The sequence below is a fragment of the Corythoichthys intestinalis genome, chromosome 14, assembly GCF_030265065.1.
Source record: "Corythoichthys intestinalis isolate RoL2023-P3 chromosome 14, ASM3026506v1, whole genome shotgun sequence".
Classification (NCBI taxonomy): Eukaryota; Metazoa; Chordata; class Actinopteri; order Syngnathiformes; family Syngnathidae; genus Corythoichthys; species Corythoichthys intestinalis.
The window spans coordinates 31228364-31246178 of record NC_080408.1 but is presented as its reverse complement, the minus strand read 5'-3'; the positions used below and the strand labels follow the sequence as shown (position 1 = coordinate 31246178).

The 17815-nt window shown below is 38.2% G+C and overlaps 1 protein-coding gene across 3 annotated transcripts in view; it reads left to right on the top strand.

Annotated features, from left to right (window-relative positions):
- atp1a2a (ATPase Na+/K+ transporting subunit alpha 2a) overlaps positions 1-17815 on the top strand; it is a 141526-nt gene that overhangs the window by 96057 nt on the left and 27654 nt on the right. For 2 of the 3 annotated variants that reach the window (XM_057857117.1, XM_057857118.1), the window contains exons 15-18: positions 1120-1256; positions 3771-3921; positions 5843-6011; positions 9921-10075. In XM_057857117.1, the coding sequence (XP_057713100.1) occupies positions 1120-1256; positions 3771-3921; positions 5843-6011; positions 9921-10075 (612 nt within the window). Of the gene's footprint in view, positions 1-1119; positions 1257-3770; positions 3922-5842; positions 6012-9920; positions 10076-17815 lie in introns of those variants that run through there. The other variant, XM_057857120.1, reaches the window with a different exon arrangement.

Genomic DNA, 17815 nt, shown 5'->3' with positions numbered 1-17815 from the left:
TAAAATAAAAATATGTGTGAATGTGTGTAGCGCCCCCGAGGAACAAAACCAACATATTAGTTGAGTTAATTGCATTTTTTTTTTTTTTTTTTTTTAATAAGGTAAAAGAGGAGGTAACAACGCAAAGGTTAAAACTTATAACACATCAGAACTATATGAATGGGATACCATACGCGGTGCCCAGACTGCCGTTAGTTCTACATCCAGTTTTCTTTGGGTGGGCAGAGCGTGTCCGTGGGTGGGCACTGTCCACCCCTACCCCCTGGTAACGCCCCTGCGTAGCGGTAATGTTGCTCGAGTCTCTCAGCTGTTACGTCGCGCTCTAACTATTAAAATGAGCAATACTGAGCATCTTGTGAGACATTATTATTATCAATACAAATGAATGTTTTTCTTAAACATTTATATTACATTCACATAGGCATAGGCATGGGTTTTAAAGTCATGGCCCAGGGGCCAATTGTGGCTCACGGGACAATATTTGTAGGCCCCCATTTGACATCCAAGCAATGAAATTAAAAAATATCATGAATTATGGGATCCATTTTGGGGAAAAGATCAGAAGGAGAAGATGGGTGGGAAATACAATACACAAATTTAGACAATTAAACCTTAAAGAAAATAAATTGAAGAAATTTGTTAAATTGTAACAAAAATAAAAATAGAGAAGTGTCAAGACAAATTGAAATAAGTATTTTATTCTGTGGATTTTATTTGCATGTGTATGAGTAAATAAATTTTATTAGTATAATTTTTACACATTTATTTCGACATCATATATCTTTTTTTGGCGGATAATTTTCAATACACGACTACATTCGCAACAAGACGATGCTTACCATGCAACTTCCTGTCAAATTCTTAATAATCGAAAACAAACAGGCGTGATATACATCATAGCCGTCAGTGCCGCTGTTGCTGCGGCAGCCCCTTTATTTTATCGCAATGCCACTTTGGCCAGGCCTTGCAGTCATTTTTCACTCAAGCAGTTGTGGAGCTAACAGCTCAATTCTTGTCCATTCAGCTGATCGATGGGCCCTGAAGGCATCTTGTTGCTTTGTTGTCGCAGTTGTAAGAGACGGGAGTGAGTTGAATGATGTGACGATTATGTGCACTCAGGTGATCATGGTCACTGGTGACCACCCAATCACAGCCAAGGCCATCGCCAAGGGGGTGGGCATCATCTCCGAGGGCAACGAGACAGTGGAGGACATTGCTGAGCGCCTCAATATACCGCTCAGCCAAGTTAACCCCAGGTATAGATTTGTCTTTGTGTGTGTTAAGAATTACTCCTTGTCCGCTACATAGTGGCATTTATGTTACAGAATGGAAAAAACACCACTGTAGTATAGTTCAAATAGAGCATTATTGTCATTGTAGAGAAACGTAGTTACACTATCAGGGTTTGTATGGGTCCTTGAAATCCTTGGAAATGCTGGGATTTTACTGTCGTGTTTTCAAGGATTAACAAATTCAAGATTTGAAAAATGCCAGAATTTTGCGTAAAGTCCTTGAAAATTCTTGGAAGTGTTTGGCACACAATATTTCTCAGCATTCTGTCTAAAAATCTAAATTATTAAATGAAGGAAAATATAATAAATTTGCTTAATCGCTTCTACACGCTCGTTCTGAAGTTGCTGGCCCTTGATGTCCAGTGTCATATCAAGTACAGTGCATTTGAGTCTGTGCGTGATTAGTTTGGAGTTTAATCAAGCAAACAATATACAAATCAACAAATAAAGTAGTAGTTATATGCGTACATGTGCATTCGCTGTGTTTTTGCCACAAACCCCCCCCCCCCGTCACCATTTAATCAAGCTGGGAGCCACTTCGCTCGGCTTCGTCGCTACTTGGACTCGGCCTACTCGCCTGGCTCTCGATCGACTACCCTTGTTGCACAAGAAAACAGCAAGTCTTATTTTAGGGAGTAGGAGAAGTTGTAATAGCCATATAATGAGCTTTACTAGTTTATGTGGGAACAAAATAGTTTTATGTTGTTGTTGTGAAGTTCCACACATACGTACATTAAGATATAATTTAGCTAAGCAATTGGAAGCATTGGAGATCCCATTTTTCAAGTGTCCCAAACTTCCATAAAGCACATTTATCATTTTAGTTTTCCTCAGCAATGTTGTAAGTATCTCCGTCCACCAAACAGCATGCTATCACTGCGCCAGCACCTCTGCTATAGGACACGTTTGCCACAAAACGCTCACTGGCATCGGGAATGCACCCTCCCATGGGGTTTCAGAATCGGCCCCTTTCAAAGAACATTTTGGAAGATGCTTGTGTACTTGCGTGAAGGCACCACATTTTTATCTATGCGAGATAGTAAAAAAAATAAAAAAATGTTTCAAAGATACTGGAAAAAAAGTACTTGAATTTGGCCATGAAAAAGGTACGAAAACGGAGTATACTAGTAACTTAAGACACCAAAAGAACGGTAACTTGAACCAGAAGTCAGACTTAATTTTGACACGATAAAGAATTTTGAGTTGAGAATTATAGAATTACTTATTACATTTAAGGTAAAACATATCTTCTTAAATCATGAAACCTATGGCATTAAAACGTGAAAATTTTCACATTGATTATCATGCTAATCCAGAGGTGGGTAGTAACGCATTACTTGTACTCCGTTACATTTACTTGAGTAACTTTTTGAGAAAAATGTACTTCTAAGAATAATTTTACTAAGCCATACTTTTTACTTTTACTTGAATAGATTTGTGAAGAAAAAAATAGTACTCTTAGATTTATTTATTTTTTGCTAGCAAGGCTATTGCCAAGAGTGGCGCTACTAATTTCACCAATGAGACGTTGCAACAATAATCACATGACTCCATTACACCAATCAGAAGAAAGCTTGCTGTTCCATGATCACCAAAGCCTGTTCAATCATGCATCTTTAAAGCACTGTAACAAATGAAGTATTTGACATAGACCACTCAACATGAATCGAAATTTTCAGATTTCAGACTCTCTCCCAGTTTTTATTTGGCACCGAGTGACCAGGGAAAACTGGAGATATGATTCTTTTAATTTCATAACAGTAACTATAAAGGAACTACAGTATTCACTACTCAAACTAGGAACTATTTTCCCCACTAGAGGGCAGGGCACTCATGCTTTTTGGACGAATAATGCTTCCTTACTGTTTTTTTTTTTTTTTTCCTTTAATTTAATGATATATATATATATATATATATATATATATATATATAACTTGGCTTAATGTGTTTATGTAATGGGTTATTGTACAGTATCATTATAACAACAGTTCATATAGATAAGTTTGTGCTGAGAGGGAAAAAAATACCCTTATTTAAAAAAAAAAAATCTAACAAAAATAAGCACTTGCTCAAAATGTTACTCATTACTCGAGTATTCTTTTCACTGGATACTTTTTTACTTGTGCTTGAGTACATTTTTTGGATGACTACTTTTACTCTCACCTGAGTAATATTATTTTGAAGTCACGCTACTCTTACTTGAGTAAATTTTCATGTTAATGTGAAACTTATTATAGTAAAAAAAAACAAATTTCTCATTAAAATGTGAGCATTTTGAACTTTGCTATCAGTTATTGAGGGGATATTGCATCACCTCGAAATATGAAACTTTAAACACTACTTTTTAACACGATCATTCATAAGGTTATTCTGATTTTGTGCTTGTATTTTATTGATTTACTTGCCGTCCTCACCTTGTTTTATGTGTGTGTGCGCCAAGACACAGAAGGGTCCACCATTTTTTTCTTCTCCTTTTAGGGACGCAAAGGCCTGCGTGATCCATGGTTCGGACCTAAAGCATATGAGCTCTGAGTACCTGGACGACCTGCTGAAGAACCACACAGAGATTGTCTTCGCTCGCACTTCACCGCAGCAAAAGCTTATCATTGTAGAGGGTTGCCAGAGACAGGTGAGTGAACGAGTAAGAGAGTGGATAAACGTTATTTTCCCAGTGCCCTCGTGCAGATCTTTGTTTGGAACAGACTGTGTGTAGGTGTGCGAGTGTGTGTGTGATGAAGTTCTACTGTCCATGTGTACTTTTGGGGACTACATTTTAGTTGAGGACTCACATAGAACAACACAATTCATTAGCAGGTTTCTCAAATCTCAGACATTTCAGGTCATGCTCACAAGCTACGCCACACATTAGATTCCTCATGCCACCGGAAAATATAAATCGACCATTGTAATCAGGTTAAAATAAAACAAATTTGCCTGATCTTAAAATTAATCAATGTGGCGCAAGTCTCCGTGTCTGCTCACACCTTCCAATGACATACTAGCGCGTAAGTTTTGTCTCAACATTGGAACGATATTACTGTAATGCACATGATGCAAACAATGATACAAATAAGGAACCGCGAGCTAGACTTCGTTGTTCCTTGTGGAGGCTGACCTGACCGCAGTAGGTTTACAGGTTAGCATATTTAAATGTTATGCCAACTATGATGCAGGTCATACTTTCAATTGCAAAATTTGTGGTGTTTCCCCCACTTCCACAACATTGACGTCTTTTTACATGACTTACAGTGGCTGCTGCCGGCCGGAGAAAAAAAAACACACAAAAAAACTTGTAATATCCCTCCTTAGAAGGGGGCGGAGGAGGCGGCATGTTGTTGACATGAATCTGTTGCGGCTGTGTGAGTATGTGTGTGTGTCTTTGTGGCGGGACGGGGGGCTTTACGTCATCCGCCAACCAAACGTTCGTTTGAGGGGTGGAAAAAAATGGACCGGCACATTCAGCAAGTGAAAAGGGATAAATGTAAGTCTGAACTTAATTAAAATAATTTACTTAATAACGGTAGGGCCTATTCTATCATTACAATTAATGGAAAGACAATCTAAAGTACATACATAAGTGAACTATTTAAGTCCTCTCTTTTAATTTTATAATGGGAATAAGGTTGCTTAAATCATTCAATCAATGAAAGATATACTGAAAAGAAATAAATTCAAGTTATTGTTGGTCCAACCCTCGATAAAATAATTTCATGTGGCTCCAGGTTGAAAATAATTTTCAGTTCTGGCCTACAGTTAGGGTCTACTGCATATTTTCATATATGCTGGAGACAAAAATGAAGCCAGCCTTGAATGATAAACACTTGTGGCATGATTAATAAAAACTCATGGTGTAATCTATGGATTTAAAAAAAAATCCAATATAATATAGTATATACTGTATATATACACACACACACACAGCCTCATTCTAAACAACTTTCATAAGTTAAGAGCCCCGTTCATAAGAAATGGACTTTGTGTTGCTGTGTGGGTGTAGGTGTGTGTGTGGGGGTGTGTGCGCAAGTGTTAAGGAGCCTGACTCTTGTCGTCTTTGGGAAGCATGTGGCTGCATACCAATATATCAATTGAATGTCAGTCCGCAAGTGGTTGTGTGTTGAATGTAAGTGTGCGTGTGTTCATTTGTGATGAATGTACTTGAATTTTGGACTTGTCATTATAAATGAAAACAGGTGTGTGGATGTGCGTGTGTGTCTGTGTGTGAACTATTTAAAGTCCTTGTAGTCTGATAGTGGATGTGTGTATGTATAGACATTGATGAATAGCCGGTTGAACATAATTGTGTGTAAGTGCGATATTTTAATGTATGCATGTGGCATCTGTGTGCGGGCACACTTGAGGTCAGGCTCCAATTCCCCTCTGGACTTCCTCTCACTGTGCCCGCTGAATGATTACGACTCTATTCCATTCCTCATTTAATCTCCTCTGAGACGCTCTTGAAAAGACGTTATTAAGTGGAAAGTGCGGGGGCTTAAATCACGCCACTTATCTCACTCTTCTTGACACTTTTTCCAACGTCTGGGGGGTTACAGGGGGCCATCGTGGCTGTGACGGGCGACGGCGTCAACGACTCGCCGGCCTTGAAGAAGGCTGACATCGGCGTCGCCATGGGGATCGCCGGCTCCGACGTGTCCAAGCAGGCAGCCGACATGATCCTGTTGGATGACAACTTTGCCTCTATTGTCACCGGTGTGGAGGAAGGTGAGTGCTGAACAAAGACAAGGAGTGATATGGAATGCATTTAGTGCATTATTTAATGAAAAATGGAATATAAATTTCTTACATTAATGCCAAATTCCACCTGTAGGTTGAGCATGACAGGATGTGTGATAAAGAACAAAGCAAATCTAACTCAAAGTCAGCTGTTTATGTTTTACATATATTCTATCTCACCACATGGAAAGTTTGAAAAAATTAGCCCATGACTAGACATGTTGTGGTATGAGATTCTGACGGTAAGATCTCCTTAAGCCAAAATATCATGGTTTTACGCAATGACAGCTTTAAAATGTGTTACTTTAAGATATCTGCATTTAAAAAATTAAACTTTTTTCCCATAGAACAGGATTTTATTTTTCAAAACATTAGCAAATTGGAACATAAGTATAAGTTAAAATTCGGGCTGTCAAACGATTAAAAATTTTAATCGAGTTAATTACAGCTTAAAAATTAATTATTCGTAATTAATCACAATTCAAACCATCTATAAAATATGCCATATTTTTCTGTAAATTATTGTTGGTATGGAAAGATAAGACACAAGATGGATATATACATTCAACATACGTACATAAGTACTGTATTTGTTTATTATAACAATAAATCAACAAGATGGCATTAACATTATTAACATTCTGTTAAAACGATCCATGGATAGAAAGACTTGTAGTTCTTAAAAGATAAATGTTAGTACAAGTTATAGAAATTTTATATTAAAACCCCTCTTAATTTTTTCGTTTTAATAAAATTAGTAAAATTTTCAATCAAAAAATAAACTAGTAGCCCGCCATTGTTGTCAATAATTACACAATGCTCATGGGTGCTTAAGCCCATAAAATCTGTCACACCCAAGCGCTAGCAGAGGGCGACAAAACTCCAAAAAACACAAGTAACAAGTTGGCATTGCAATGTGCTGTCATTTTAATCTGTTTGAGTGGGGCATGTGCGGTAATTGCGTCAAATATTTTAATGTGATTAATTAAAAAAAATAATTACCGCCCGTTAACACGATAATTTTGACAGCCCTAGTTAAAATACATTTTAAAAATAACAAAAGTAAATTTAAAAAAAATAATAATAAATGTAGTTGTTTAAGTGAGCCATTGCCATCAGAACAAAAATAATTGAAAAATTTCCCATAAGAAGCACGCGTTTATGACTCCTATCATGTTTATCATTATTCACACACTCTCTTTCTCAACACAGACAATTGCCAGAGAGAAAAAAAACACCACGTTTTCCCACCGCTAGACACACTAAACACGCTGGAGTTAACTCTCGTAGCTGGTAGGAAACATTCATTACACTGTTACACTGTTCACTAACCTTTAATTTTGTATAAATTAGTGCTGTCAAATTTATCGCTTTAACGGGCGGTATTTTATTATTTTTTTAAATTAATCACGTTAAAATATTTGACGCATTTAACGCATGCGCGGAATGACCCGCTCATGCATTGCCTCAGATTACAATGACGCCGTTTTATGCAGACAAAAAAAAAGAGGCAGAGAAAGGCAGTGGACACTGGCGTTCATTGGACCGTGCTGTTTATTGGCATAAGCTTCGGCAACTCCTTCACAACAAACATAAGTATCATTTAGTGAAAGCACAACAAAAATAATATTCCTATCTTTCAAAAAAATAATGTTCACAAAAAAGAAAAGCTGGCATTCCCAATCAAAATACCTATGCAAAATACACAGACAACTTACTCAGACTTTGGTCAAACTCTATTCAAACATTTCGTTTAGCTCAACAAATACATTGGATGGCAAAATTTAGTCACAATATACAAACTATCAGTGGTCTCGTACGTTGTGAAGCCAGCACTCAAATGTAATGAACGTGAATCACAATAGACCCAGTCTAAAAGAAAAACAAAAAAAAATACCGGAAGCTACGGTGTCAGTCGAAGGACAAAACACACTCATTGGTTTGATATCTAAGTAATTTAAAACTCGCCACTGACAACTTGTGGTGTATTTCAATCACTATCTTAAGTAGTTAAAGACACTGTGGAAGAATGGCTGTGACGTCACCACTCGCCAACAACAACAATGGCGAGCTACTAGTTTGGATGGATCCCTTTAACAGAAAAAAATGTTAATAATGTAATGCCATATTGTGGATTTATTGTTATAACAAACAAATACAGTACAGTACAGTATGTTGAATGTATATATTAGTCTTGTGTCACATCTTTCCATTCCAACAATAATTTACAGAAAAATATGGCACATTTTAGAGATGGTTTGAATTGCAATTAATTATGATTAATTAATTTTTAAGCTGTGATTAACTCAATTAAAAATTTTAATCGTTTGACAGCCCTACTATAAATGCTAAATCAAATTGGAGGTATTGCTTCTTCGGCAGTCACCCTTCGCAAACGTGTTTTACAAGTCGGTTGGCCCTCCTCTAAGTCGCGGCCGTCTGTAAGTTTTCTGTAGCCGAAGTATTTCCATACCAACGATTTCTTTTTCGTCGATGGGGGGAAAAAAGGTTCAGGAGTTTCACTTCCTCCAGCCATCGTGTAGCACAGCTGACTCACTGACACTGAGCAACAACCTGTGGGGTAGGGTTGAACCTTGCAGCTGCAAACGAGGGATTTCTACATGCATCTTAGGGACATAAAAATAGCTAATACCGTAGGAACAGTATAACCTAAAATTTTTGCGGTTTTGAAACCTTGTCGTTTTCATACCACGGTATACCTTAAAACCAGAAATCGGCACATGTCTACCCCTGACACAAGTTTCTTTGATGAACACAAAACCGGATGGCGGGTTTCTTAAACCTGAAATTAAAAATAAAAGCCTGAAGACCTCATGCTGGAAATTGATCAGGAAGTCAGCCATTCTGGTTTGAAGCAGTTATTTTGGACCCTGTTGCACCTGCTATAAAGTCAGAACAATTTGCTTCCCACATACATTTAACTGATGGACATGAAATTTGGTGGACATAACAGGACAAAAATCTTAGGAATACAATCACAAAATGTAGCATAATGGCTGCCAAGGTCGGCGATATCCAGTCCATTTGAACTGGGAAGGGTGGCAGTGAATAATTACTGTCAAGGGAAAATAAGAATGTTATTTTTAAGCAGCCGTTTTGCTCTTTCTCACCCCTTACAAAGGTAGTGAAATTGCCTCCAACAACTGTTTCACAGAATATTAAAAAACTGGGTTAAGACATCTATCACAACAGCATGCACAAAAAAGTCTCAAATTCATTAACGTGATCAGTGGGTTCACAAGGGTGAATAGTTTATATTATTAATGACAGATAATTGTTGATAATTTGAGCAACATGTTATTTCTTAAGTGTTTATCAAACTAGTCTCTTGTCCTTCAAATTAATCTATACCCAACAAGTAGTTCAGTGTTCATTTTCAATAGGTTCATCCCTATACGAGACAGATGGGGGATGCCAAATTGTGAAGAATCCTAGCCCTTGACACCAGTTTTACCTATCTACAAAAAAATATGTGTGGGTTGTAAATGTATTTTCTGACTGAATGCGCAAATGCATTGAGGTTTTCCTAAAGTCACAATAGCAAAACGCTTCTCCAGTATATGAAAAAAATCCCAGATGGCTCGGGGATGTCTTGCATGAGTACAGAACTTGCATATTTATGATCAGGCCTCGCACACAGAGGGGACTTTATGCAAACAACAATATAAAGAGCTTTGAAAGGAGAAGGGGCTGAGACTTTCCACAGGAGACTGGCGTTTAATCTAAAGTGGCGGCAGTGGTGACTAATAAAGTCACTCACTCTGGAGGCAGACGCTGTGCATTTTCAATTTACTTAAGTCACCAACACATGGAAGAGAGAAATCCAGACTTTATTACGAGGAACGTTATCCCACGCTGATGTCTTTATCGCTGCAGGGCGGCTCATTTTCGACAACTTGAAGAAGTCAATCGCATACACGCTGACCAGCAACATCCCAGAGATCTCGCCATTTCTGCTCTTCATCATCGCCAGCGTTCCCCTTCCGCTGGGAACGGTCACCATCCTCTGCATCGACTTGGGCACGGACATGGTGAGTGCCGGGAACCGGAATACGTCATCAGAATATTAATGAAACGTAGGCAAGTAGTGGTGAGCAGGCCCTTGCTCCCTCTATTCAGTGATTATTCACTGGCAGACCTCCCTGTTCAAATGGATTGGATGACTATCACTGTCAATGGCATTGAAATATGATAATTCACTAAAGTCTTCCCAGAGATTTTTTCGTGCATCCTTTCATGATAGAAATGTCTGCCCAAGTTTTGGTAATAACCTAATTGGAAGACAGATAAGAAAAAGACACCTACTTACTGACAAATCCTTGGTGCTGCAATAATGGTTGACAGCTATATTATCTGAACAACAGTCGCCGAGAACAGACAGTATACAGATAACACCAACAGGCATAATTAGAAACCCAAGTCACAACAAGGAGTAATGCATTCTGACATGGTGAACTAAACCCACAATCCAGACATATCAAGAGAAAATACTGTAGATTGCCAGAATGCTTCTGTCGCAGGTAAACCGTTTGCTTTCGCACTATGAAAGAGTTTGACGTCTCCGAGCCCGAATCACATGTAAACTAATGAACGCCAGCGAGCTCTTTGTGACTCCCTCCCTGCCTCCCTTCTGTGTCTCTTTTCTTTGCTGGTGACGGCTTACGGCCCGCAGACAAGCGGCGTGCCGACTGTGCTCTGGTGACGCTGACACGGGAAACACAATGGAGGGAGAGTGAAATGTTCTAAATGTGAGCACCGCGTGTCAAGCGCTCACTTTGTTCCTGCTGTCGGTAATGGACTTCGGCGCAGAGCCCACCGCTAATCTATCCCGCTGACAGACAGTGTTTGGTTCTATTTTTTTTTTTTTTTAATCTTCTGGGAGCTCATGTTCCAATCAGTTCAATGAGACAACAGTCGACATTGCTTCAACGCAGGCCCGCCTGAATCCTTGTTCCTGCACCACCCTGCTAAGTGTGCCACTTTCTCATTCTTTGCCATTGATGGGTATGCTGTACTCATCAATTACGTTCTACAACAGAGTAAAAATGACTATCTGTGACAGTGTAGCTTCAATAAGATTGGCGTCAACTTAAAAAAAAAAATGAAGCAATCCAACCCTAACTAACCTCAATCAATCAAAGTTTACGACTAGGAGTTGGCCAATTTTGTTTGATCTTTCCATTTCGCATACCTGACTCCTAACCTGACACCCGTTTCTCAAATGCACAAAAAGGTCCTATGCTTTAAAAGGAAGTCGGCCATTTCATTTTAAACCAGACCTTTGACACTCAGTTGAAGCTTTACAATTTTAGAAAAATTAGCCCTTGACACCCTTCTTATTAGATTATATAAAATTGGGCTGACATGTCAAACTTAACAGGACAAAAACGCACAAAAGAGTTATACCCCTTGGAATATTACAGAAACCCTATATTACATGACCCCTGACACTGGTTTTGTTTATCTACAACTTTGGTGGGCATGTCAATAATAGCAGTAAAATTAGACTTTACATGAAAGCGCGATTCTACTAATTCCAATATCATTATTCCATGACAAGTAATAACAAGGATGGTCCTTTAAAGATCAGGAAAGTAGGGCTCGTCATTGATTTTCTTATTGATTGTAATAAAAAAGGTATCATCGGAAGGCTAATTCAATGAGAATTATAACTATGACTATTCTGCAGGAAAATATTGCTTAGTTCCTAAACACAGTAGAGTTGAATGTGTGTCCTTCCCTATTCCCTATCTGGCTTAGCCGCACGCCTCAGAGCTGTGGGCGTCAAAAGTTGGAATGTGGGCATCATTTTAACTGCCCCAAAGTTTGCTAAAATAAAGAATAACGATGGAGGAAAGTGTATATCATGGCAGCATGACTGTATATGGCAGAAAACACAGACAAGGCTGAAAACGTTTCTGCTCTTACTCCCCTCTTTAAAATAAACTACTGTATTTTAAGCCAAAAAAACTGTTGTGTTGGATAGAACAATATGTCTATATGCTGCCATAGCAGTTTCATGGCGCATTAAGCCCCCAAATTATTTTTAATTTGTCCGTTTTACCATGAACAGCACCGTTTATAAACACTGCGCAACCGCTTTTGTTTCAACCTAGCCATTAAAAGAAGCTAAGTAATTATATTTGTAATTTGAAATGTCTGTCATTTCTAGCTTAGAATCATTAATTGATGTCTAATACTTAGTAAAAAAAACTGTTTACAAGGGTAAATATATGAAAAACAAAATTTCAACCCCTCCTTGATGTCTGCGATTTCTGCATCGCGACCTTTGTTATATTACCATGTTTCACCCATAATATCCCCAAAAATCCGGCTGTGGCCATTCACAGCTGTGTCTTGACCATCGGTGAGAAATGCTACATGGAGTCTTTGGATCGAAATAAGGAAAGTATGCGATATTATCTCGTTAAAATCATGGAGTCTTTAATTATGCTCTCTCATGCTCACCTACAGTTAGGGCTTCGCTGTTTAAAAAAAGAAAACATTTTGAATGCCCTCCTGTTCAAAAATTTTCTTTCCTCAGAAAATTGAGATTTTAAGCTTTCCACTGATTTATCGCACATGCATATAGGAGAATTTTGAAATTTGGCCAAATTGGGGGCCTTTGAGCGGAACTTCCACCTGAGTGTTTTCAGCGATATATATTTTTTTGTATGTTTTGACAAGGGGTTTTGTTGAACAAAAAAATATCGGCAAATGAACAGCCCGTCACTTAAAGTTGACAAACCTTAAACATTCTAAAACGAGTAAAATTACAGGGAGCTCCCCTACATGTTGGTGTACTTTGAATCACTTCTTTGTTTGTTAAAAGTTTAATATGAGGCAAATCATGGAGAGTTTCCCTACGAGTTTGTGGACAGTCAATCACTTCCAGGTTTTGCATATAAACACACACATACAGTGTATCACAAAAGTTCAATACACCCCTCGCATTTCTGCATATATTTAAGTATATCTTTTCATGGGACAACACTGACAAAATGACACTTTGACACAATGAAAAGTAGTCTGTGTGCAGCTTATATAATAGAGTTAATTAATTTTCCCCTCAAAATAACTCAAAATATAGCCATTAATATCTAAACCCCTGGCAACAAAAGTGAGTACACCCCTTAGTAAATACATATATCCTAAATGTCCCAATTTGAGTACTGATTGTCATTTCCCTCCAAAATGTCATGTGACTCGTTACAGGAGTGCTGTCAGGATTGCTGCAGAGATTGAAGAAGTGGGGGATCAGCCTGTTAGTGCTCAGACCATACGCCGCACTCTAGATCAAATTCGTGTGCATGGCTGTCAGGAAGCCTCTTCTGAAGACGTTACACAAGAAAGCACCCCCGTCTCATCAGATCATAGGACATGCTTCCAGTAATCCATGTGCTTTGTTGACATGTCTTCAGCAAACTGTTTGCGGGCATTCTTGTGTACCGTCTTCCTCCTGGGGTGACAGCCATGCACACCAATTTGATGTAGAGTGCGGCGTATGGTCTGAGCACTAACAGGCTGACCCCCCACCTCTTCAATCTCTGCAGCAATGCTGACAGAACTCCTGTAACGAGTCACATGACATTTTGGAGGGAAAATGACAAGCAGTACTCAATTTGGACATTTAGGGATGTACGTATTTACTAAGGGGTGTACTCACTTTTGTTGCTAGGGGTTTAGATATGAATGGCTATACTTTGAGTTATTTTGTAGGGAAAATAAATTAACTCTATTTGTATAAGCTGCACACAGACTACTTTTCATTGTGTCATAGTCTCATTTCGTCAGTGTTGTCCCATGAAAAGACATACTTAAATATTTGCAGAAATGTGAGGAGTATACTCACTTCTGTGATACACTTTACCTGCTAAAAAAGCTGAAGGACACATGCCATAATTTGAACAGAAAGTTGGCCATTTTAGTTTTAACTAATTGTTTGGCACCAAGTTGAACCCCTCCAGTATGATTGAAAAAATAGCCCTGGGCACCAGTCTCACCAATCAAAACAAAATTGAACTGCCTTGACTATCGCGACAGGATTTGAATATGAAGTTGGCCATTTTGTTTTGAAGTATTCATTTAAAAACACAAGGAACGTTTAAAAAAAGGAAAATATAAATTAGCCACTGACACCCGTTTCACCAATCTATGCAAAATTTAGTTTTCATATCTATTATGATGGCGGACTAATTACCTACATTTTGAAAAATTTAACTCATTACAACTTAAAAACAGAAGTGTACTATAATGTACCAAGAAATGCCAGTAACATGAGTATTATTACATTTTGGAAGTAATTAAGTAGTATCTCGTCCTAGGTGACCTTGTTGGTTCCTCCCAGCAGGACATTTTGTTGGTGTTGATCAATATTTGCTCAGCTGTCCTGAGATCAAAGTTGCGTCGTGACAGGAGCGAATTTGAAAAGCGGCTAAATTGTGTTTTGCATTAAAAAGAAAACATGAAAATAAAAAAATAACACGTCTCCTTCAAAGTAACACGTCAGTGTGTCGGTGAGAAGCGCTGGTGGTGCGGAACAGCTGGACGTCGGCTTTGAAGAGTTGCAGGCACTGAAGATATTCCGCAAATTACATGAAGCGAGGCGAACAGGTTATATTTGGTGAGTGGCATCTTATCGGATGAATGCGGAGGTTGGATAGCCACACCTTTACTTTTAGGTAGGAGAATGTGGCTGAGAGAGAAAAACTCAGCCACTCGGAATGGATTTTTAAAAAGTCCTATGATGTCATTAAAATATAAAATGTAATAGCCTAGATTTCTATAGAGGCTCCAAGACCCTAAAACAATAGCTCAGGGGTGTAATTATAATCTACTGGTATATATAAGTGAGTGTATTTCTGTATTCATTTGACTGAGTGTACGCTCCGAAGAACAGATGGCGCTTTAGAAGTGTTTGAAAACTCAGGAAACATTTGATAAAGGATCATGGATTTTAATTGAGAGACGATTAAAATGGGGCGAGGGGCTGCAGAGTATAAACGTGATGTTTTTTAACTTTAAAAAATATCAAACATGTTGCTCTAAAAATAGACAAAATTAATAGCTTTTCAATAGTTCCATTGGTGTTTGTCTCATAAGATGGCATTTAAAATGTTGAATAACACTTTATTTGAATGTGTTTAATTGCAGCGTCATCAGACTGTCATAACAGGATCCATGACGTGATACCTATCATGAACAAGAATCTAACCCTATACTAAGCCTAACACAGAGACGTTTGAAACAATGTCAGCTTTATATCAAAATTGACATTAAAAAAAGTGTCACAAACTTATGATACTGTCATAAGAAGCATTCAAATAAAGTAACTAAATGCAGATATTTTTGAAAATGAAATTACGAATTTGACATTTACAACATGATGATTAAAAAACGTTAACAAATCTGGCTAAGTAAAGAAGTAGAAACAAAGAGCAAGTTATTTGAGCCTAAACATGTGATGCTGTTTAAAACGGTGAAATTTTGCATGACCGTGAAGGCCTAACCCCCTTGAAATTTGTTAGAATTCTGACTTCTTTTCCAACAGTGACTTTTGCTAAAACTGCAACCCTGAAAAACACAGTGAAAATTATTTGATGTCTGTCTTTCATGATAATTGTGACATTGTTATTTATTGTGACCTCAAAAGTTTATTTTCCACAAAAATAATTCGGGGAAATAGCGGTTTTAACATATCAGCTTAATAAAGTTAAAGGTATTTTTTGCTAACAAATATGCAAATCTCATGAGAAAAAAAAAAAAAGCAATTAGTCATTTGAGTTTTATCGGCGATGCCAGCTTGGACGCCGACATATTGCAGACTTCACTATCAGTTGACGAGACAGCTCCAACAGACATTGCGCAATGGCTTCCTGTAGGGGGCAGGGCTAAACATTGTGGCAGCTTCCACTGCGATAAACTCGAACACACGCTGCGTTCTAATGCCAGATTTGGGTTGAAACAGGACAAAAGTTTAAGTGCATACAAGCAGGCAGGAGTGTCTCAAGAGTGATTTGGTCGAGGATTCAAGGTAATTATTATATGAAATAGCAACATGCACGTACTTTGAAACGTTGTGGAAAAAATTAGCCTAACTTTAGCTTGAAATATTTACGTAAAATGACTGGTAGCTGCCTATTTTTTTGCTTTTAACCAAGAATCTAGATTGTTTCACGTTCATATCTATGGAAATTCCGGGATTTACGCATTTATTTACAAAAATTTCAAACTTAAAAAGCTCTTTGTTTTGTGATGGCCGCCATGATGGATCTTGTATCCACAGACAATTGCTTAACTTTAAATTCAAATAATCAGGTAATTTTAGACCAACTATCCGCTATTGGCAAAAAACAAGTATTTTAGACATTTCTGCGTCCATACAAAAAAAAATCTGCTTTTACATGTTTTATTTTATTGTTTATTTTATTTAACATTTCAGCATTTCAATCTAAAAACGACGAGGGGTAGATAGCTGGCAAGACGTGCTGAGGCAATTGGGACATCGGAATTCAGCAAAAAAAAAGTTGTGATTATATATAGGAACAGACTCCATAATACTTGACATGACACGGGAAACGGGGCCGATCCATAGGGGGAATATTTTCAAAAATTTCAAATTCAAATATTTTCAAAACCAAAGCTGCTACCGACCTGAAACCAAAACAGGCCCCTACCTTAGCCATATATGAGTCTCCATGAGCAGCAGCATCAAAAAAATTCAAAGTCGTCCCCTCATAAAATCCCAATTATTTTTTTATACAAGTATAACACAACTTCAAATGGCTATAAAATTCCCAGATTTTACACTAGATGCACAAAGATCACCAAATGCAGAGATATTCACCTATATTTTCAGGATCAATACCAATATTTAACATGTATGTTTTTGCCCAAAATAGCAACTTAATTTTTTTTTATTTACTACAAGTTTTCAACAGCTAATAAATCACTCAATTTAACATCAGAAACTTAATACTTGAGGAAAACATGCCTTGTTATAGAATAGAATAGCCCTTTATGATCATTATACCAGTACAGTTGTACAATGAAACTGTGGAGCATCTCCCTTTATAGTGCAGGATAAGTTAAAATCTCAAAAATGACGTGCAAGTATGAAATCTAAATAAACATAAAAATAAAATGCGTATGAGATAGTCCTATAATTCAGGCAGTGCAAATAATCGATGTGGTGGAACCAGGATGTGACCCTTGTCTTTCAGCAATTACATAGCCTTTTTCTATGCCTTGCGTTTTGTGGTCAGCTTTCTCGACTTGTACAAGTCCATGTTCCTCGCCGTCTCCTTTCTGCCCTCCTCGACTCTGCTCCTTTTCCTGTCATGCCGGTCGGCCACTCCAAGGCCTTGTTCTTCCTCGCTTCTGAAGTCACATCCTTGGAGAAGTTCACACCAAAACAGCTGAAGAGGGACCGCCAGGAACTCCAGCAGGTGCTCTTGTGCTTCCTGCACATCACATAACCACAGCGACATTCCGAAGGATGCGGTATGGTCTCTCCTTTAAAGCTCGGGTCCTCTACCAGAGGCCTGGGAGCTTGAGGGTTCTGCGCAGGATCTTAGCTGTCCTTAGGATTGCGCTCTTCTGAACGGAGACGTTGGACGTTGTTCCTGGTATCTGATGGAGTCATGCACCCAGCTTGGGGGTTACTGCCCCTAGTGTCCCGATCACTACTGGCACCACTGTTGCCTTCACTCCCCACATTTTCTCCAACTCTTCCTTCAACCCTTGATATTTCTCCAGCTTTTCATGTTCTT